Here is a 23,319-nt window from a genome sequence, read left to right as displayed (position 1 = left end):
GTCTGTAGCATTTGGGATTAATTTTGTCAGATGCAGTTCAGTTTTATTTTAAACATTATCTTTTATAGGCACTAATATATGAAAACCCTGGTCAGGAACTTGAGATTGAACTTTTTGATGAAGACCCAGACAAAGATGATTTCCTTGGCAGGTAAAGGATGATCGTTTTGGATGGCCTTGATGAAAGAATACAAATAACCTATATTAAAAATCATTACGTTCCAAGATTCTGCACAATCTGTGTGACTCACTGCAATATGCTCTGCAGCGTTGCCATGTCTATGTGTATTTTTCTTCGAGTGGGGAGGAGTGAAGAAGGTTAGTGCACCAGAGAGACATCTCCAGTTCGATGCAATCTAGATCAGGGCAAAGGTTCACCTAAATGTTTTAGTCGAAGTAGGGAAGGAGGTAGAAGAGGGGGAGGGGTAGCATTATTGGTCAGAGATTGTATCACAGTGTCAGAGAGGAGGTTTGATGAGGACTTATCTGTTGAGGTAGTATGGGCGGAGATTAGAAATAGGAGAGGAGAGATCACCCTGTTGGGAGTCTTTTATAGACCTCCTAAAAGTTCTAGAGAGGTTGAGGAAAGGATTGCGGAGTCAATCCTGCTTAGGAGTGAAAGTAATAGGGCAATTGTTATGGGGGATTTTAACTTGACTAATATTGACTGGAATTGTTATAGCTCTAGCTCGTTAGAGGGGTCAGTTTTTGTTCAAAGCGTGCAGGAAGGTTTTTTGACTCAGTATGTAGACAGGCCAACTAGAGGTGAGGCTATATTGGATCTGGTGCTGGGAAATGAGCCAGACCAGGTGCTAGACTTGGAAGTTGGTGTGCATTTTGGTGATAGTGACCACAATTCGGTTACGTTCACCTTAGTGATGGAAAGGGATAGGCATGAACCTCGGGCCAGTGGTTTTAGCTGGGGGAAGGGTAATTATGAGGCTATTAGGAGAGAATTAGGAAACATAGGTTGGACTAGGAGATTACAGGGACTGGGAACGTCCGACATGTGGAGTTTTTTCAAGGAGCAGCTACTGCGAGTCTGTGATAGGTATGTCCCTGTCAGGCAAGGAGGAATTGGTAGGGCTAGGGAACCGTGGTGCACCAAAAAAGTTTCTTTGTTGGTTAAAAAGAAAAAGGAGGCTTATGTTCGGATGAGACGTGAGCACTCGGGTAGTGCACTAGAAAGCTTTAGATTGGCTAAGAGGGAGTTGAAGAGCGAGCTTAGAAGGGCTAAAAGGGGACATGAGAAGACTTTGGCGGATAGGGTTAAAGAGAATCCTAAGGCGTTCTATAGGTATGTCAAGAACAGAAGGTTGGTTAGGGCAAGTTTAGGGCCAGTTATAGATGGCAGAGGGAAGTTATGTGTGGAACCGGAGGAGATTGGTGAAGCATTGAACCAATATTTCTCTTCGGTGTTCACGCAAGGGGACATGAATATAGCTGAGGAGGACACTGGGTTGCAAGGGAGTAGAATAGACAGTATTACAGTTGATAAGGAGGATGTGCAGGATATTCTGGAGGGTCTGAAAATAGATAAATCCCCTGGTCCGGATGGGATTTATCCAAGGATTCTCTGGGAGGCAAGAGAAGTGATTGCAGAGCCTCTGGCTCTGATCTTCAGGTCGTCGTTGGCCTCTGGTATAGTACCAGAAGATTGGAGGTTAGCGAATGTTGTCCCATTGTTTAAGAAGGGGAACAGAGACTTCCCCGGGAATTATAGACCGGTGAGTCTCACTTCTGTTGTCGGCAAGATGTTGGAAAAAATTATAAGGGATAGGATTTATAGTTATTTGGAGAGTAATGAATTGATAGGTGATAGTCAGCATGGTTTTGTGGCAGGTAGGTCGTGCCTTACTAACCTTATTGAGTTTTTTGAGAAAGTGACCAAGGAGGTGGATGGGGGCAAGGCAGTGGACGTGGTATATATGGATTTTAGTAAGGCGTTTGATAAGGTTCACCATGGTAGGCTTCTGCAGAAAATGCAGATGTATGGGATTGGGGGTGATCTAGGAAATTGGATCAGGAATTGGCTAGCGGATAGGAAACAGAGGGTGGTGGTTGATAGTAAATATTCATCATGGAGTGCGGTTACAAGTGGTGTACCTCAGGGATCTGTTTTGGGGCCACTGCTGTTTGTAATATTTATTAATGATCTGGATGAGGGTATAGTTGGGTGGATTAGCAAATTTGCTGATGACACCAAAGTCGGTGGTGTGGTAGACAGTGAGGAAGGGTGTCGTAGTTTGCAGGAAGACTTAGACAGGTTGCAAAGTTGGGCCGAGAGGTGGCGGATGGAGTTTAATGCGGAGAAGTGTGAGGTAATTCACTTTGGTAGGAATAACAGATGTGTTGAGTATAGGGCTAACGGGAGGACTTTGAATAGTGTGGAGGAGCAGAGGGATCTAGGTGTATGTGTGCATAGATCCCTGAAAGTTGGGAATCAAGTAGATAAGGTTGTTAAGAAGGCATATGGTGTCTTGGCGTTTATTGGTAGGGGGATTGAATTTAGGAGTCGTAGCGTTATGTTGCAACTGTACACAACTCTGGTGCGGCCGCACTTGGAGTACTGTGTGCAGTTCTGGTCCCCACATTACAGGAAGGATGTGGAGGCTTTGGAGAGGGTGCAGAGGAGGTTTACCAGGATGTTGCCTGGTATGGAGGGGAGATCCTATGAGGAGAGGCTGAGGGATTTAGGATTGTTTTCGCTGGAAAGGCGGCGGCTAAGAGGGGATCTTATTGAAACATATAAGATGATTAGAGGTTTAGATAGGGTGGATAGTGATAGCCTTTTTCCTCTGATGGAGAAATCCAGCACGAGGGGGCATGGCTTTAAATTGAGGGGGGGTAGTTATAGAACCGATGTCAGGGGTAGGTTCTTTACCCAGAGGGTGGTGAGGGATTGGAATGCCCTGCCAGCATCAGTAGTAAATGCGCCTAGTTTGGGGGCGTTTAAGAGATCCGTAGATAGGTTCATGGACGAAAAGAAATTGGTTTAGGTTGGAGGGTCACAGTTTGTTTTTTTTTTAACTGGTCGGTGCAACATCGTGGGCCGAAGGGCCTGTTCTGCGCTGTAATGTTCTATGTTCTATTTTGCAGATGAGGCTAAAATGCTGGTTGTTGGGGAAATGAATGAAGTGCCTCTCATTGCTGCTCAGTCATCTTTGTGGGGAATCTGCAAGGCTGATCATTAGGAGGAATGGGTGGACAGGGGCTAAAGGCTAACAATTTTAATGACTGACTAGGAAGGCTGGAGGTGGGGCATTTCTAAGAAAATGCAATGAAGTGAAAAGAAATAAAAGAAAAACAGCTCAGGAAATATTGGCACTTTTAGAAATCCCTATTTACAGATGCTAGCAGGCTAAATGGTACAAATTTAAAGGGGTTGCAAGAACAGAAAAATAAGGGGTGCATGTGCACCAATCTTAGGAGACGACAAGACAGATTAATAAAGCAATCAAGAAAACATGAGGGATTCTAGGCATAATTAGAACCATAGAGCACAAAGCCAGGAAATAATGCCTATTTAAAACACAAAGTTTGCTCTAACCGTGTGTACAATTCTGGGTCCCACATTTAAAGTAAAGTTTATTTATTAGTCACAAGTAGGCTTACATTAACACTACAATGAAGTTACTGTGAAATTCCCCTAATCGCCACACTCTGGCGCCTGTTCGGGTACACTGAGGAAGAATTTAGCATGGCCAATGCACCTAACCAGCACGTTTTTTGGACTGTGGGAGGAAACCCATGCAGACACGGGGAGAACGTGCAAACTCCACACAGACAGTGACCCAAGCCGGGAATCGAACCCGGGTCCCTGGCACTGAGAGGCAGCAGTGCTAACCACTGTGCTACCGTGCCGCCCTCAGTGAGAAAATGAGACTAATTGGATTGCTCTTCAAAAGAGCTACCGTAGATTCAATGGGCTGAATGGATCCTCCTGAAGATTTTTCTGATGCTCTGATTCTAACATACCATAAACCAGTGGTTCCCAAACTTTTTTCACTGGGCCGCACTTTCGGAATAAAAATTTGCTCGCGCGACACCGAATTTTTTATTGATAAGAAATACATTCAAAAACAAAAATAAAACAACTACTAGCGGTGCTTGATTCATAAGATAGAACACAACTACTTTATAATATGATCATGGGACATCCAGAAAGCATAAAACAATGCTTGTTTAAACCATGTTTAAATGTTTCTTTGATTGTCCTTGAATCTTCCCGCCACACTTGCCATCCTCTCGCACCACGCGCGCCGCACCCTTTGGGAACCACTGCCTTAGACAACGGAAGCTGTCCAACCTGGGTTGCTCCACAGTGACCCTCGGTGGCCAGAGCCTGCAACCTTATACACTGTCGGCATTTTTTAATGTTATGCAAGAACTGTAGTTTTAGCAGCTAAAGATACAAAGTTCCTAATTTTGAAAAGTTATATCACAGCACCATAAGACCATAAGACCATAAGACATAGGAGCGGAAGTAAGGCCATTCGGCCCATCGAGTCCACTCCACCATTCAATCATGGTTGATTTCAACTCCATTTACCCGCTCTCTCCCCATAGCCCTTAATTCCTCGAGAAATCAAGAATTTATCAATTTCTGTCTTGAAGACGCTCAACGTCTCGGCCTCCACAGCCCTCTGTGGCAATGAATTCCACAGACCCACCACTCTCTGGCTGAAGAAATTTCTCCTCATCTCTGTTCTGATTCTAATCCCATTTTCCAGCATCTGGTCCATAGCCTTGTATGCGGTGGCATTTCAAGTGTTCATCTAAGTACTTCTTAAATGTTGTGAGGGTTCCCGCCGCTACCACCCTCTCAGGCAGTGAGTTCCAGATTCCCACCACCCTCTGGGTGAAAAATGTTTTCCTCACATCCCCTACGGGGACAAGATGGGGAAGTGGGTAAGATGTTCTTTTGGAGAGTTGGTGCAGACTCGATGGGCTGAATGGCTTCCTTCTGTACTGTAGGGATTCTATGAATGAGGAGAGATTGGGTCAACTGGACCTGTGTTCACTTGAATTTAGAAGAATGAGAGGGGACCTAATTGAAAAATATGAAATTCTGCTGGGGATAGACAGACTGGATGCAGGGATGTTGTTTCCTCTGGCTGGACAGCCCAGAACAAGGGATCACAATCTTAGGATAGGCCATTTAGAGACGTTTCTTCACTGATCGGGTGGTGAACCAATGGAATTCTTTTCCACCGCAGGCTGTGGAGGCCAAATTGCTGAATATATTTAAGAAGGAAATAGATAGTTTTCCAAACTCTAAAGATGCCGGGGGTATGGGGAGAGCGCGGGAATATGGCATTGAGTTAGAGGATCAGCCATGATCATGTTGAATGGTGGAGTAAGCTCGAAGGGCTAAATAGAAACTAGAAGCAGGAGTGGGCCATTTGGCCCTGTGATCAAGGCTAATCATTGAATTCAATATCCTGATTCCTCCCTTCTTCCCATATCCCTTTAGCCCTAAGAGCTATGTCTAATATCTTCTTTAAATCAGACAATGTTTTGGCCTCAACTACTTTCTGTGGTAGTGAATTTCACACATTCACCACCTCTGGGTGAAGAAATTTCTCCTTACCTCAGTTCTAAAAGGTATCCTCAAACTATGACCCCTTAGTTCTGGACTCCCCTACCATTGGGAACATTCTTTCTGAATCTACCCTATCTAACCCTGTTAGAATTTTATAAGTTTCTATGAGATCCCCTCTCATTCTTCTAAACTACAATGAATATAATCCTAACTAGTCTCTCCTCAGATGATAGACCTGCCATCCCAGGAGTCAGCCTGGTAACCCTTCGCTGCACTCCCTCTATAGCAAGGACATGGTGTTCTCGGATAAGGACACCAAAACTGCACACAATACTCCAGGTGTGGCCTCACCAATGCCCTATACAATTGCAGCAAAACATCCCTATTTCTGTATTCAAATTCTCTCGCTATGAAGGTCAACATACCATTTGCCTTCTTTACTGCCTGCTGTACCTGCGCGCTTACTTTCAACGATTGATGTATGTGGACACCAAGGTCTTGCTGAGTATCCACCTCTCTTAATTTACACCCATTCAAGTAATAATCTATCTATTAATGCTACCAATGTGAATAATCTCACATTTATGGCCTACTCCTGCTCCTATTATCTATGTTTCTACAACAGAAATATTAAACTTTTTGAAAAAAAGTTAATCTGATTTCAGGGTACTGGCTTACTAAAACATCTGTATTATCTCATTGCAGCCTGATGATTGACCTTGTTGAAGTTCAGAAGGAGCAGTATGTTGACCAGGTATTTGGGTATTTTGGATCATTTACATTGGCTCTATTTTAAGTAGAAACACGTGGTTGTTTTGTAACATCACTGAAAGCAATATGGGTTCTAAAGTGACATGATTGTTTTGATTTGACTTGATTTATTATTGTCACATGGATTAGGACACAGTAAAAAGTACTGTTTCTTGTGCACTGTACAGACAAAGCATACCATACATAGAGAAGGAAAGGAGAGAGTGCAGAATGTAGTGTTGCAGTCATAGCTTAGGGTGCAGAGAAAGTTACAAGGAACTTTAGCATTTTGGTAGGACTGTAGTAGCTGTTGTTGGTGCCACTGTTTTTGGTGTTCAATTGTTTTATTCGTTCACAGTGGTTCAATTTGGATGACGTGAGCACCGGAAAAGTACACTTGAAATTGGAGTGGCTCTCTCTGATGTCAGCGGCTGACAAACTGCCCGAGGTACATTGTATATCAAGTTACATTTTATTTTCAGTTCGGGTCGTGATTAGATACGAAGCATATAGCGATATTTTGTGTTTGAGTACAAACTGATTGCACTGGTTTATGATGAGTTCCAAAGACTTTTAATTGTGCCCCTTTAATCAGATTTTAGGTAAGATGTTTGCCGAAGACTTTTTTTTTCAATCTGTACACTGGACTTCTCCGGGTTTAACACTATTATACTGCACCTTACATTTTTTAAGTAACTCGAGGTAACTTTTAAAAACCATGAATAATCACTTTAATAGATCCTATTTGAACTGAAGTCAGAGTGAACTCAATGTGCTAAATTTTACAATCCTCCCACAGGCTAGAAGTGGAGGCTTTAAAATTAGGCATCATGGGCCATTTGAAGACCTTTTAAACGGCCAATGAAGGACCTCCTCCTGCCACTCCACCACTGTGATTTTTCCAACAGCAGGGGAGGCCTAAGCTAAATAGGGGGGGCGGGGGGGGGGGAGGCAGTGGCGTACCGATATTGCCACTGGACTAGTAATCCAGAGACCCAGGAAATTCAGTATAAATCTGGAATTAAGAATCTACTGATGACCATGAAACCATTGTCGATTGTCAGGAAAACCCATCTGGTTCACTAATGTCCTTTAGAGAAGGAAATCTGCCGTCCTTACCTGGTCTGGCCTACATGTGACTCCAGAGCCACAGCAATGTAGTTGGCTCTTAAACGCCCCCTCAAGGACAGTTAGAGTTGGGCAATTAATGCTGACCCAGCCAGTGACGCCCACATCCTATGTCAGAATTAAAAACAAAATGTTCACCCTGTGCTCGGGTGGCGGTTGTTGATCTTCTGAGCAGGCACCCTGTGTTTATTGTAGCCCCTGCCCTTCCAGTACCCACCCTAAGGTATTCACTTCTCTCCTTTAACCCTCTTACCTTGATGTTGCCGGCCTCCCAGCCCCTGCCACTGTGGCCTGCCAGTCTGGCTCAGCATGGCCCCATTCTCAGTAGCGTTGCTGGGGCAAGAGAGTCAATTGTTTGGCTGACAACTCTCAGGGGCAGGACCGCTTCTCTAATCGGGGTCAAAGTTCTCATCCTGAGCCAATTACAGGATCAACAGCCATTAAATGGCTGCAGGGTGAGCTGGCCAAGTATAGACAGGCTTGCCTCCAACTTACCCCATCCCCTTGGGTAAAACGCAGCTCAATGAGTGAATTACTAATTTTACAGTAAGATTTTACAGTAAGAATAGTGTGTAAAGGGTTAGACTTGTGTTAAATCAGTAATTCTGATGATTATTGTTGCAACAGAGGCTGGAAATTTACCGCTCCGCCCACCACAGGAATCTGGGCGGGCCGGGCGAGGGGTGGACAATGGGGAGGTCCATTGACCTCGGGAGGGATTTTACTGTTTCAGGATGAGGGAGGCTGTAAAATTCCACCTAGTATGTTCTGTGAGGAGGGATTTCCCCATCCCGCTGCTGCAGTGATCGGAGATTTTGCTGCAGCAGGAGCGTGACATGAACGGCCGGTAAGATCGCGCCCCTGGTGTCAGAATGTGTGCGGTTAAGCTTAGAAATTCAGCAGTTGCTGATAAGTGATACCCCGCTCTCTCAAGATTCATTGTTGAATATGGGAATCAATTAGAAGTCACTGAATTGATGTGAACTTCCTCCTTTTACCTTTAATATTTTTGATGTAACGATATTTGAAAAAGTTATGTTGTGAATGAGGTGTAATTGGGTTTTAATGGTGTGCTAAGTCATAATTCCAGCTGAACAACTTCTCTGGTCCTGAAAACGAATTTTATATTTGTATATTGTCAAATTTCTTAATTCCATGATAAAATTTCCACAGACTTTAGGAACATATATACTTTTTTACCTTAAACCCATCAGTCTCACTTTATTTTGCTTCTGTAAAATTATCTTCAGTGTGACTTGCTGATCCATTTGCTTGATGACATTGTTGTTTCAAGACGCTTGGCATTTGATACAGTGCTGCACAACAGACTTGTAAGCAAAGTTATAACACATGCAATAAAAAGGGACCGAGGACATGAGTGAACCAAATGTATTTTTATGACATTGGATGATATCCTATGGTCACCATTATGGAGACTAGCTTTCTATTACAGTTTTATTCGCTGAATTTAAAAGCGGCCATGGTGGGATTTGAAACCATGTCCACAGGGAATTAACCTGCATCCATGGATTACTAGACCAGTGACATTATCATTACCCCATCATCCTAAGACCTGGAATGTGATGTCTGAGAGTGTGGTGGAGGCAGGTTCAATTGAGGCGTTCAAAAGGGACTTAGGCTATTGTCTGAAAAGGAAGAATATGCAGGGTTACGGGGCACTATAGGGGGGTGGCACAAGGTGAATTGCTCATTCGGAGACCCAGCAGACACAACAGGCTGAATGCCATCCTATAATTCTGTGATAACCGGAGAACCATTTTAGCTGGCGCCAGGAAAGGTGAAATCCATGCCATGGAGCTGGTTCAATCTTTGCGGGCAGCAGTCTTCGAGGTCAGTGGTGGGTGCTGTCCCTTCACCACTGACCACAAAAAATCTGGACCAATAATTTCTTCCACCTACTCTTCCTTCGTGTAAGGAGGGAGGATTTGCTAATGTTGCATTCGCTCTAATCAGTGCTACTTAGAGAGAGAATGTCAATAAAAGCCTTGTAGTGGCCGTAACTTAATTGTGTTAGGAAATCTGGGGAAAAAGTCTGAAATTTGATGGGCGCGATCTTACCTGCCGTTTATGCCACACTCCCGCTGCAGCGAGGTCAGAAAATTTGGCAACCAGCCAAATCTCCATTCACAGCGGCGGGACGGGTGATAAGATTCTGGCCAATGTGTTTATGGCAATATGAATGCAGTGTGCCAGCATAATATAACATTCCACTCGTTATTTGTTTTCTAGGCTATGGCCAGCACTAAAGCAATTAAGGGAACAGCCAATGATGGGCTTTCCTCTGCTTTACTCATCATTTATCTGGACTCTGCCAGGAACCTCCCAGTAAGTGGAAATGTATTTAGTTCTCAGAATCACCATTTTCTTGCAGTGCTGCAACTATTACTCATATATCATGATGCACTGTTATTTCTTTTCAGCTGTTTTTCACTGAGATATCTAACTCTCTTTTTAAGATCTTCTACCTCTCCATTCTTAGCACATGGTCAGTAATATACTTGTTGAACATGTTCTGTGTCACAAATGCTGACAGCATGCGCATTTTTAGAATGTCATGAGATATCTTCCTTGCTATTTTTAATCTTTGTTATAAATTGGGCTCTGCTTTCAGGTTTCTGAGTGGACCATTGTTCATTTTTTTTAACAAGTTAGTATTTCTGAGTGTATGTATTAAATGTCAAGTGTTTTGTTTGTTCCTGAACATGTTCTGCTGACTTGTCGTCTTTGAATGCTAAAAAGACAATTGTCAAAATGACTCTTTGCCACGCAATCCATGTTGTAAGTCCCTTCCCCTTACAATGAGTGCAGGAAAAGGCACTTCACAAAATCTGCAATTATATTTCATAATTTGCACAGGGAACCTTTATCAGGTGAAGTATCTCGATGTGAAAATGTATGATTTTTCCACGTTGGTTCAATTTGATGCAAAATTTTACGCAGTAATTGAAAAGCCATGTTTCCTTTTCTTGTGCATGCAGACACTATTTGACGGGATTATTCAAATCCAAATCGTGCATTGTATAATATAAAATATATGCAATAGCGTTAAATGTGTTGGCTGCTATTTATCTCAACCTCTGGCTGTTATATTGACTATAAACTGCCTGTACCCACATTCCATTCTGCCTTTCCCTCCAGCACGCACCTGTCAACCCTATCACTCTTTGCTTTCTCTTTCACTTCCACCTTCCTTAAGAATGTCTTCGAAGGAAACTTTGGCTCTGGATACTTGCGAGAAAGGAGAGCAGCAGGACTAGTCTTTTGTGAAAATACTAGCTCAATCTTTAGAGACTTTTTTGTGAGTGCTCTATTCTGTTTTTGCTTTTTTTTTGTGTGTAGTGCTACAGTGTGGATTGACACTCATACAGGAAGCTTGTATATTATGTTTGGAGCCATTTTGCAGAGCATGTTTATTGTTTAATGCATGCTCTGATATAGGAAACTGATGTGCAATTCCAAAACAATCCCGTTTTTTGAGCACATTGTCACTTGCTCTTCTGGGAAAATGATCTTGCAGTGGCGTGTTAGTTACTAAGGGGAATGGGAGGGTGGTTTTTAAAGTTTTTTAAAAAAGTTTATTTATTAGTCACAAGTAAGGCTTACATTAACACTGCAATGAAGTTACAGTGAAATTCCCGTAGACGCCACACTCCGGCGCCTGTTCGGGTACACTGAGGGAAAATTTAGCATAGCCAATGCACCTAACCAGCACGTCTTTCAGAATATGGGAGGAAACCGGAACACCTGGAGAAAACCCACGCAGACACGGGGAGAACATGCAAACTCCACATAGACAGTGACCCAAGCCGGGAATCGAACCCGGGTCCCTGGCACTGTGAAGCAGCAGTGCTAAACACTGTGCCACCGAGTGGCTTCCCTTTTTAAGTCCGGGGTAGAAGCCCCTACTTTGTTGCAAAAGTTAAATACAGTTTCCAAGACGAAGATAGATTCATCTTGTTTGTACAAAACATAAAGCAGAAAAAATTTAATCGTTTTTGAATGAAAGAGGAAAATTACCCGACTGCAACGCTAAACAAAAGTGAAATCGGATTTTTTTTTTGAGAAACACTCATTGCTCAGCCTTTTACGAGAGATTGAAATCAAAAGTTGTCAGTCCAAAACATTAAATTCAGTGAATAAGTAATATTCAAATCTAAATCCAGGATCATGTTGGTACATGCGGATGTTTTATTTTTTTACCCTGCCGTTGTTTTCTGAAGGCAGTGGATTTCCTTGGTAAAATCCGTGACCCTAATCGATGTTTGCTGACTGGTCTCCAGTGCTTTGCCAGAGTGACTTTTTCCCCAGTGCAAGATAGGCTGCTTAACTTCGGGTGTCTGTCTCAGTCAAGCCAAGCTAATCCCGTCCACATGCACAGGCTCTTTCTGGCAGTTTTCACTAAATTGCAACACGTTTATATAGATGAGAAAAGGCAATTGGTTCAAAATTATTCGTTCATTAATAGCAACCCCATTCATCGCAATATCTAATTGTTTTCCATTTTCTTTTAAGGCTCCAAGTGAAAATAGATCCAGCTCCTTCATCGCTACTAATCCCACCTGTTACTTTGGTTTTACATTTCTTTTTTTAGAAATTGTGTAACTTGTAATCATCACCTGTCTGCAAAAGGTTTACCACTAGTGACATGCCGGTGTTTCAGAACTGTTTTCTTTTTCCATCTTAAATTTAGTGGCCCTCTCAGTTTTCAAAAAGCAGTGATTGCTTGACTCTGATGAATTTCTAAAAATTTAATAAACCTATGAATTTTTAGGAAAATGTTTAGATCTTTTACAACTTAATTTGGCAGGTACATTTTGGGTAACTTTGACCTTTCTTGATACTAACTAAGCAAAATGATTTCTGGGGATCTTTTAATGCTACACTTTTAAAAAAACAATTCTTGCGTTTCATTTCAGTTCAACGATTTCTGGGTGGAATGTTATGCTCATCTCTTTACTATAACAGAATGCTGCATTGCATGTGCAACATTAATCCTCTATGTTCATTCTTTCCTGCCACAAAGCGCAATCCGTTTGAATTTAACCTTGATGGCTTGAGGAAGTCTAGTATTTCCAAATCACTGAAGGTAATCTGATAATCATCTACAGAAGGCCACACAGAGTCACACAGGGATAACAAGGAGGGTTTTGTGTTTAGTTTGGTTTGTCCATTGATACGGTGAAAGTGATACAAGAGAATTGCTGCCAAATATTGGCTGATGTCACTCAGTTTACTTGTCACCTTAATTTAAGTGCCTTGGGATATCTTATTACACACAAAACACTATACAAATTTAGTTATGTTTATTTATTAGTGTCACAGGTAGGCTTAAATTAACACTGCGATGAAGTTACTGTGAAAATCCCCTAGTTGCCACACTTCAGCGCCTGTTCGGGTACACTGGGGGACAATTTAGCACGGCCAATGCACCTAACCAGCACGTCTTTCGGACTGTAGGGGGAAACCGGAGCACCCAGAGGAAACCCACGTAGACAGGGGGAGAATGGGCAGATTCCGCACAGACAGCGACCCAAACCGGGAATTGAACCCGGGTCCCTGGCACTGTGAAGCAGCAGTGCTAACCATTGTGCCACTATGCCGCCCTTCCAATGCAAGTTGTTGTCATACCATGCAACATCAGCGCGGGTAAGTTCTCATTAGTTCAGTGGTTCTCAAATGTTTTTAGTTGACAGACCACTTTGGTATGGATTATTAATTATAGATCCCCAACCTAAATTATAGCACCATTTAATACTCGTAATACTAAAGTTGTGCATGCGAAGAGTGTTTAAATACTGCTTTTAAGAAAACAGATATCAGTGAGATGGGTTTGCAGAATTTATCTATTCTTGGCAGGAGCCCCAACAGTGCAGCAAGAGCATAAGGACAGTTATGCTTGGGGAGAGCAGGAGATGAGGGAAGAAGGGCATGCGTCCAACCGGTTTTCATTCACTTTCTGTTAATTATGGCAGGGTCGCCCTCATCATCCACCTGTAGGGCTGCCCCTGTATCACAGACCCTCTGAAAAGGATCCCAGTATGAAAACTACTGCATTAGTTATCGAATTGTAAAATTGTTTACAGTTCAGAAGGAGACCATTCAGCCCATCAAGTCTATGCTTGGTTCTCCGTGGAGTGATCCAGTCAGTCCCATTCCTCCACTGTAACTGTAATTCCCCGTAGCCCTGCAAGTTTATTTTCTTAAAGTGCCCATTCAGTTTCCTGTTGAGTCATCCATTTTCTCGGCTTCCAGCACCCTCGTGGGCAGTGATTTCTAGGTCATTACTACTCGCTGCATAAAAAATATCCTCCTTAAAACCCTCCTGCATCTCTTGCTCAAAACCTTGGTTCAATTCTTTGTGAATTTGGAATGACTCTGAAGCCATGTAGAAGTGGCAGACAGCACCCAACTGCAGAATTACTGGCACTGGCAATTTTGATTGGTGTGGGATAAGATAGTGACCCGCACCCTGCCCTCCTGACCTGGCTGGCTCCATTGTGGGGTTCAGCGTCCTGCAATTTTTGTGGTGTCCAGCCAGCTTCTCCATGACTTGTGGTTCATGGCCTCTCAGAGGAGTCGTGAACCATTGTCTGGATTCAAAACCTTTAGAAAAGTGTGTTCAAGGATCATGCCCCCCCCATATCCCCTTCATTCAGCTCAGTGTCAACTCATGCCTACCACCCACTCCTTGGCCCTTTAACTCATGTTAACTCATACCCTTCCATCACCCAGTGTACATCAAGTACATACATATATCATAGAATCTCTACTGTGCAGAAGGAGGCCATTTGGCTCATCAAGTCTGCATCGACTCTCCAAAAGAGCATCCCACCCAGGTCCTCCCCTCCACCCTATCCCCATAGCCCCATGCATTTACTACGGCCAATCCACCTAACCTACAAAAATATTTGGACACTTTAGCATGGCCAATCCACCAAACCTGCACATAACCAATAAGCCATATGTTGTGGGAAAGTCACCACTTCGGAGTCAGACTTGGAGGTTCAACAAACAGTTTTATTCGGACAGAGCTTTGGGAGAAGCGCTGGCACTCCGCCGTACAGGCAGTCACCTTCTCAACTACACAATGGTAGTTGAGCATCTTTTATACATTGTTAGATAATAGACAGTATGGACATTAGCCATTAGCACATCGTTACAAGTTGAGTAGATAAGTACGGACATCGACAGTTATCACATCATTGTACATCGAGTAGATACATTTATGTAGTTATGTCCCCTGTCAATGGCTGGATCTTGTTATATACATTTATGCATTTATGTCCCCCATCAGTGGCTGATCTTGTTATCAAACCCATTGTTTTGGGTCTGCTTTTATCTCAAGTTTAAGGTGCCTCAAGGTCTGACCTGTTTCCTGCAGTAATTTATTTAACTCTTTGTGTAATGTCTATGTCCAAAGTCAATGCCTCTTAATGTCCTTTCCCAGAGTCCATTTTGTGCCAGGTAACCATTTTGTGTCCTTTAACTTTGATTTCGCTCCAACACCATATAACGGCAAGTGTGGAAATGCTACGTTTTAAAAAAGCACACCCCTTCACAAACCTTCTTTTGATAAAAGAACTACTGTCCCTACAGCCCTACAGAAATGTGAATCAGACAGCCCATCAGAACAATAATACTAGAGGCTTTTACCAAGGCGGGTGCAGCGAATCAGGAAATTTCCTATCTCAAGCTAACAAATTCTGGCACCATATATCTCCGTTTCCCAGTAAAGACATTTATCGATTAGCTCCAAGATATAAATGTGATGAATGACTCTGAGGTAGGAGAACGTGAATGAGTTTGAGGGAAAGATGAGTTGGGAGGAGTTGCAATGTTGGGCCATATAAGTTGCTGATCTTAGCTTGTGGGTTTTGTGACTTGAGTCAACTTTTGGGTCGACTTTGATGCCCAGTCCCTTGCATTACGATGACATTTACCAGCATCCATTCTGTCCAGGTGCAGTACTGAGACCAGCTGACATCTTGCCAGGACCATACACTACTTCACTGGGAATTATGAAAAAAAATTAGACGAATATCTATTTTTGGACAAACCAAATACAAATCAGTGACTTTTTGTGGCCTTCCATTCTAATCAATGTTAATTTGCTAACTAATCTAGTGAATGAATTAATGTGCATTAAAGAAAATCTATTAAGATGGTGGCGATTGTTATTTATATATTTTCTATCATTCCTGAAGTTATAAATAAATGACCCGTTTAAAGTTATAAATGCTGCAGAGGAAACAAACAAACAGTACAGGGCTTTTTCAGGCCTGTTATATGTCCTGAATTGGCACAGTAAGAAGTCTCAACACCAGGTTAAAGTCCAACAGGTTTATTTGGTAGCACGAGCTTTCGGAGCACTGCCCCTTCACTCACTTGATGAAAGGACAGTGCTCCGAAAGTTCGTGCTACCAAATAAACCTGTTGGACTTTAAGCTGGTGTTGTGAGACTTCTTACTGTGCCCACCCCAGTCCAACGCCGGCATCTCCACATCATGTCCTGAATTGACTCTCATTAACTTTTCAGTAACTAATAGTCGGATCTTGGTGAAAGACACAAGAATTTATAATGAAGCTAGCCTGTTCAATTTTGTATATTCATGCAGGTTTAAAACTATCTCTAAGCCAGTTTGTGATTTGAATATGTAGCATATTGCCTACATAGTAGGTAAGCAGACTGGATCGAACATATTTTATAAATGGAAATAAAGTCCCTTTCCCTCTTAAATTTTCTCCCTGTGCCACTTTATTTCGAGATGTTGACCAGCATTGGAGTGAAATGAATGCACAGTAGCAAATTTTTATTCTTTATTCATGAGCTAGACTGCCAGCACGGAGGAGCCATCGCAGATGTGTATTGACCTTGTCTTCATTTGATATTTCTCACTTTCTGGTTGCCAAATAGCAGTAAGAAGTTTAACAACACCAGGTTAAAGTCCAACAGGTTTATTTGGTAGCAAAAGCCTCTGCAGCGTTTAACCTGGTGTTGTTAAACTTCTTACTGTGTTTACCCCAGTCCAACGCCGGCATCTCCACATCATGCCAAATGGCAGCCAGGAAGCTTGTCTCCACCTGCAGTACCAGCTTCCACCCCACCCCACACAAACACGAATAAAAAAAAAGTGACTGTTTTCTCTGGTTGCATTCCGTGTTCTCTTTCAACCTGAGAGAGGAATATTTTAGAAAGTAAAACTTGTTATAATTGTAGCTATAGTGTGGAATTAGCTAGAGCCATTGGACAGTGCAATGCCTCACTTTTAGGGCACTGGTCTACGTCTTTCAGATGAGATGTTAAGCTAAGGTTGCCCGATCCTCATGATCAAGGCTCACATAAGTACAAGACCTCTGGGAGATGCACTGTATCCCAGTGTCTTCAAGGAGGGGGAAAAAAAACTGCCTGAAAAAAGATGGAGGAAGAAAAATAAGCATTGAATAAATTGCTTTCCTTTCCTTAGCTTAATAGAATTCTTGGCAGGAATTTACCGCCTCGGGGTGGGCAAGGCTGACAGAACGGCATTCTCCGTTGGCCTCGGGCGGGATCTTACAAGCCTCGGGCAGGCGAGGCGGTAAAATTCCGGCACTAGAATCTAATAAATACTGCTTCATCCAGTTCACATTCTTCTTCATTTGATTTTGATTTGATTTGATTTATCATTGTCACATGTATTAACATACAGTGAGAAGTATTGTTTCTTGCATGCTATACAGACAAAGCATACCGTTCATAGAGAAGGAAATGAGAGAGTTCAGAATGTAGTGTTACAGTCATAGCTAGGGTGTAGAGAAAGATCAACTTAATGCGAGGTAGGTCCATTCAAAAGTCTGACAGCAGCAGGGAAGAAGCTGTTCCTGAGTCGGTTGGTACGTGACCTCAGACTTTTGTATCTTTTTCCCGAAGGAAGGAGAAGGAAGAGAGAATGTCCAGCGTGCGTGGGGTCCTTAATTATGCTGGCTGCTTTGCTGAGGCAGCGGGAAGTGTAGACAGAGTCAGTGGATGGGAGGCTGGTTTGCGTGATGGATTGGGCTACATTCATGACCTTTTGTAGTTCCTTGTCATCTTGGGCAGTGCAGGAGCCATACCAAGCTGTGATGCAACCAGAAAGAATGCTTTCTATGGTGCAACTGTAAAAGTTGGTGAGAGTCGTAGCTGACATGCCAAATTTCCTTAGTCTTCTGAAAAAGTAGAGGCATTGGTGGGCTTTCTTAACTATAGTGTATCATGCAACTTAAAAATAATTAATTATTTCTGTTCCTTCTGACTGTATATTGGCAGACAATAGAAGTGAATTTTCTTTGAAAGACAAACAAAAAGAATAAATTTGAGCAAGGTATTTTATTGGTGGAGTATTGAATGTGAAAGCCAGGATGTCATGATGGAGCTGTATAAAACACTAGGCCACAGCTGGAGTGTTGTGTACAGTTCTGGTCACCACATTAAAGGAAGGACATAATTGCTCTGGAGAGAGTGCAGAGATTTCCAAAAATGTTGCCGGGCTTGAAAATTGCAGCTATGAGGAGAGATTGGATAGGCTGGGGTTGCTTTCCTTGGAACAGAGGAGGCTAATAGGTGATCTAACTGACTTGTACCAAATTATGAAGGGCCTAGACAGGGTGGACAGGAAAGACTTATTTCCCATAGCAGAGGGATCAATTACCAGGAGGGATAGATTTCAGGTGATTTGTGGAAGGATTAGAGGGGGCAGGAGGAAAGCCTATTCAACCAGAGAGTCGTGGACATCGGGAATTCACCGCTTAAGTTAGCGGTTGAAGATGAAACACTCGACTCATTTAAAAGGTACCTGGATCTACACCTGAAATGCTGTAACCTGCAAGACTACGGACCAGATGCTGGAAAATGGGATTAAGATGAACGGCTAGTTTATTTTATCTCTTTTTTGGCCGGTGCAGACATAATGGGCTGAATGGCCTCTTTCTACACCGTAACATTTCTAAGGTCCGACTGGATGTTTCTCATTTGTGATTATAACAATCAATAACTATCTGAAAGTGTAAAAACAAAATTTAATTTGACTTGGCCAGTGTCTGTTTCCTGACATTTATTTGATGATAAAACCCTTCCCTCCTCACCTGAAGTCATTTGATTCCTTGGCTAAGTCCATGTGTTTGCGTGCATGATGATGGTACAACATTTTAGCTTAATTTTGCTAATGATGTACCATTAATGTTAAACGCAACACATTTTCTCTTGAATTTTAGATTATTTAACCCAAATTACCTCAGATTGGCAGGGCCCACAGAATTGAAGTTGGATTACATTAAATGCAATTCCATTTAATGTAGGGCTGAATTTGCACACTTTCATTTCCTTCCGAATAATATTGGACAGTTAATTGCAATTATCATAGAATCCCTACAATGCAGAAGGAGGTCATTCGGCTCACCGAGTCTGCACCGACAACAATCCCACCCAGACCCTGTCCCTGCGTATTTATCCCGCTAATCCCACTAACCTACGCATCCCTTGACATTAAGGAGCAATTTACCATGGTCAATCAACCTAACCCGCACATCTTTCAGAAAGTGGGAGGAAACCGGAGCACCCGGAGGAAACCCACGCAGACACGGGGAGAACGTGTCTCCCACAGTCCAAAGATGTGCGGGTTAGGTTGATTGGCCATGCTAAAATTGCCCCTAGTGTCCTGAGATGTGTAGCTTAGAGGGATTAGTGGGTAAATATGTAGGGATATGGGGGTAGGGCTGGGTGGGATTGTGGTCGGTGCAGACTCAATGGGCCGAATGGCCTCTTTCTGTGCTGTAGGGTTTCTATGATTTCTATGATTAACGTGCAAACTCCACACAGACAGTGACCCAAGCCGGGAATCGAACCCTGGTCCCTGGAGCTGTGAGGCAGCAGTGTTAACCGCTGTGCCACCGTGCCGCCCCATGAAATAAATTGATACAGCCCTGTAAATTAAGGGCCATTTGCAGATTCTTCAAACAAACTTAATGCTGTACTTTTAACTGCAGCACATTGGGGCATCAACAAGCAGTGCTGAGGAACGGAGGAGTTCTAGTTCGATTACTCTCATTCAGTGCCAACCCTAAACCGGGGCAAACTGCTATGTGGTGGCTCTGCTCACGGGCAGAGTTATATCTAGTCTGCTCTCATTTACTTTCTAATGGTTAGCTCAGAACTCCTTTCATGTGTGTTGTGCGTCTTGAAGCAGGTGGGGGAAAAAAAACCAAAGTTAAAATTATGCTGGAAATGTTTCATTTTGATGCATTGGCCAAAATGTTTAATTCCTCCCTAGTAATATGCCAATTACTTCTGTAGTTTGTTACATAAATGCTTCCAACTGTACCATCCTAATCCATTTCAGATCCTTGAAACAGGAAGGAAATTTTAGGTAAGTTTCAGATCCTAAATGGAATACTTTGTATCCGTCGAGTGCTAAGTAGATAAGAGCCGGGATTCTTCGGCCGTTCACGCCAGCGGGATTCTCTGGTCCCGCCGGCAGCGAACGGCACGCAGCCTTCCACCGTCGAGAAACGTGGTTGGGAGGCTGGAGAATCGCTCCCAAGATTTTATGATTTCTTGGCTGACTTCGAGGTTTCTCATCTTCTTACAGTTTGCGAAGAAAATGAACAGTGAGCCTAACCCAATTGTTCAGCTGTCAGTGGGACATAACACATTTGAAAGTAAGGTAAGCAGCCCTTCGTCCGATCATGGGGTCCCAATTTTAGATATCACCAAGGCCTACATTTATTTTGACAAATTAAGTCAAATTCTACAGCATTCACGGTTTGGTCCTTTTTCTCCAGATCTGTGAAAAATCACAGTGGCAAAAGGAGGCTCTTAAATGGACATTAAGTGGCCATGTATGGTCCTCAATTGACCCACAGGCAAAGGGCCACCTAATACCTCCCCACTGTGGGTAAAATGCCTCCCAGTTGGGCAGGTTGACAGTGGACATGATGCTGCTGCCCTGGCACCCAGTTTTATGTCCCCCTCCCACCAGGCAACCCGTATCTGGAGTGTTGTACAAATTCAGCTCCATGTCTGTTATCCACATGCTCGCTGATCCTCATTGGCTCCAGGTCTGGCAATGCCTCAACTTTAAAGTTCTCACCTTTATTTTCAGATTCCTCCACAATCTTTCCCCTCCCTATTGTTGCAACCTCTCCGCACTCTTCCAGTTCTGGCATCTTAAGCATCCCCAGTTTTTAATCACCTACTGGTGCCCTATACAATCATTTGCTGCTTCCCTTTACCGTTGACTCTATCCTCCCTGCTCACGATGGGCAGAATTTTGTCCCCCTTACCACCCCACCACAGTCAGCGCCCTCCCCACCGCCCCATGCCCTCACACACCTCACCTGGGTCTCTCAGCAATCCAAGACTTCTGCTGGATGAAACACTGGCACCAGCGGGTGGTGGGGGTGGCAGGGGTGGTGGAGTGGAATTTCCAATCCCAGAGTCCTAGCTCCCAGGGAAAGCCCACCACTGACCAGTGAAGTGTCTGATGGGAAATTAAGAACAAAGAAAATTACAGCACAGGAACAGGCCCTTCAGCCCTCCAAGGCTGCACTGACCATGCTGCCCGACTGAACTAAAACCCCCTACCGTTCCGGGAATCATATCCCTCTATTCCCATCCTATTCATGTATTTGTCAAGACGCCCCTTAAAAGTCACTACCGTATCCACTTCCACTACCTCCCCTGGCAATGAGTTCCAGGCATCCACTACTCTCTGTGTAAAAAACCTGCCTCGTACATCTCGTTAAAATCTTGCCCCTCGCACCTTAAACCTATGTACCCTAGTAATTGACTCTTCCACCCTGGGAAAACGCTTCTCACTATTCACTCTGTCCATGCCTCTCGTAATCTTGTAGACTTCTATCAGCTCGCCCCTCAACCTCCGTCGTTCCAGTGAGAACAAACCAAGTTTCTCCAACCTCTCCTCATAGCTAATGCCCTCCATACCAGGCAACATCCTGGTAAATCTTTTCTGTACCCTCTCCAAAGCCTCCACATCCTTCTGGTAGTGTGGCGACCAGAATTGAACACTATATTCCAAGTGCGGCCTGACTAAGATTCTATAAAGCTGCAACATGACTTGCCAATTTTTAAACTCAATGCCCCGGCCGATGAAGGCAAGCATGCCGTATGTCGCCTTGACTACCTTCTCCACTTGCATTGCCACTTTCAGTGACCTGTGTATCTGTGCACCTAGATCCCTTTGCCTATCAATACTCCTAAGGGTTCTGCCATTTAGTGTATATTTCCTATCTGTATTAGACCTTCCAAAATGCATTACCTCACATTTATCTGGATTAAACTCCATCTGCAATCTCTCCGCCCAAGTCTCCAACTGATCTATATCCTGCTGCATCCTCTGATAGTCCTCATTGCTATCCCCAAATCCACCAATCTTTGTGTCGTCCGCAAACTTGCTAATCAAACCAGTTAGATTTTCCTCCAAATCATTTTTTATATATATTACAAACAGCAAAGGTCCCAGCACTGATCCCTGAGGAACGCCTCTTGTCACAGCCCTCCATTCAGAAACGCATCCTTTACCGTTACCCTGTCTTCTTTGACCAAGCCAGTTTTGTATCCATCTTGCCTGCTCACCTCACTTAAGTAGAGACAATGGGCAGGACTCCAGGCTGCCCTCTGTCTGGCCAGCAATGAGATATGCCCTTTCTAAATATATTTATTGTCTGTGTGATGTACGGAAGATAATTGATATACCTGTCTCCATTCAACTACAAAGTGGTCTGTAGCAACGTTCACCTGACATTCGTGACACAAACCAATTTTATTGAGTTGTCTGTTACATAGAATCAGGGATTCCTCAAAATATTTTAGACACCCTATTGAACTTTAACACTCATACAAAATAAATTCTGAGTGGTTCATTGATATCTGAATCCTGTGATTTGATGATGATTGACTTGGGCACAATTCTGACAGTGTGTTACAAGCTAGATATTTTTAATAGCAGACTACACGAAAATTGTTTGCAATTCATGTACTCTGGGTGTGGCATCAGTGAGGTGCTGGCTTATTTATCACATTGTCTTGGCCATCCTCATTTACAGATCCGATACCGGACCACAGAACCTGTTTGGGAAGAAGCATTTATTTTCCGCATCCATAATCCGCTGACTGTGGACCTGGACATTGAGGTAGTGGGCTTAAAACTAATCTGTTTGATGCAGAGATGTTATGTTACTTTTTGTTAACCAACTATCCGAACCAGCACATTAGGAGTGGCTGTTGAGGTTTGCAGCAGGAAACCAAGATGCAACTTCCTAGATTTGTGTGGACGACATGTACTGTATGTTGAATCTTTTCAGAATAGCTGTGCATACCCAAACAATGTATGAACATGACCATTTAAACCAGAATTGGAGAAGTTAATAGTAATGTGTCTGATCAGTAACAATGAGCTGGCTTGTAAACAGCTTTTAGTACAGGAAATGATATTTGTTTTAACGCGATGTATCAGATTAAGAATCTTTTAAACAAAAAGGAATAATTTCTTCCCCTGATAAGTGACAATTGTTGGATGTGGACAGTTCCTGAAGGTATTGATACAACTTAAATCGACTTAAAGGATGGAATGATTCTCTCAGGACTCCAGGAGATCACGTCGATGGAGTTTAGGTGACAAGTGTCACTCCCTCCTAATACCTGCTGCCCTCATTAAATTCTACCCATAGTTTCATGAAATGCAAATTCATTATCTAACCACTATTGCCGAGAAGTGCGTAGAATTACATTCCAACAACTCCATTGTTGGAGGACTCTCAGGAGGGACGACATGGTGGCACAGTGGTTAGCACTGCTGCTTCACAGCGCCAGGGACCCGAGTTCGATTCCCGGCTTGGGTCACTCT

General features: G+C 43.2%; 1 protein-coding gene across 5 annotated transcripts in view; it reads left to right on the top strand.

The window, feature by feature from the left end:
* The window catches only part of LOC144506461 (extended synaptotagmin-2-like), a 227,166-nt gene that overhangs the window by 176,085 nt on the left and 27,762 nt on the right, over positions 1 to 23,319 (top strand). The window contains exons 10-18 of one of the 5 annotated variants that reach the window (XM_078232654.1): positions 69 to 151; positions 6,251 to 6,299; positions 6,654 to 6,743; positions 9,674 to 9,769; positions 9,865 to 9,929; positions 10,056 to 10,091; positions 10,583 to 10,742; positions 20,044 to 20,118; positions 22,520 to 22,606. In XM_078232654.1, the coding sequence (XP_078088780.1) occupies positions 69 to 151; positions 6,251 to 6,299; positions 6,654 to 6,743; positions 9,674 to 9,769; positions 9,865 to 9,929; positions 10,056 to 10,091; positions 10,583 to 10,742; positions 20,044 to 20,118; positions 22,520 to 22,606 (741 nt within the window). Of the gene's footprint in view, positions 1 to 68; positions 152 to 6,250; positions 6,300 to 6,653; positions 6,744 to 9,673; positions 9,770 to 9,864; positions 9,930 to 10,055; positions 10,092 to 10,582; positions 10,743 to 12,467; positions 12,531 to 20,043; positions 20,119 to 22,519; positions 22,607 to 23,319 lie in introns of all 5 variants that reach the window. The other 4 variants (XM_078232619.1, XM_078232636.1, XM_078232628.1 and 1 more) reach the window with 4 other exon arrangements.

The sequence above is a fragment of the Mustelus asterias genome, chromosome 2 (genome assembly GCF_964213995.1).
Source record: "Mustelus asterias chromosome 2, sMusAst1.hap1.1, whole genome shotgun sequence".
NCBI classification, from domain to species: domain Eukaryota; kingdom Metazoa; phylum Chordata; class Chondrichthyes; order Carcharhiniformes; family Triakidae; genus Mustelus; species Mustelus asterias.
Note: the sequence above shows the minus strand (reverse complement) of the source record. Positions and strands in the feature narration are given on the sequence as shown.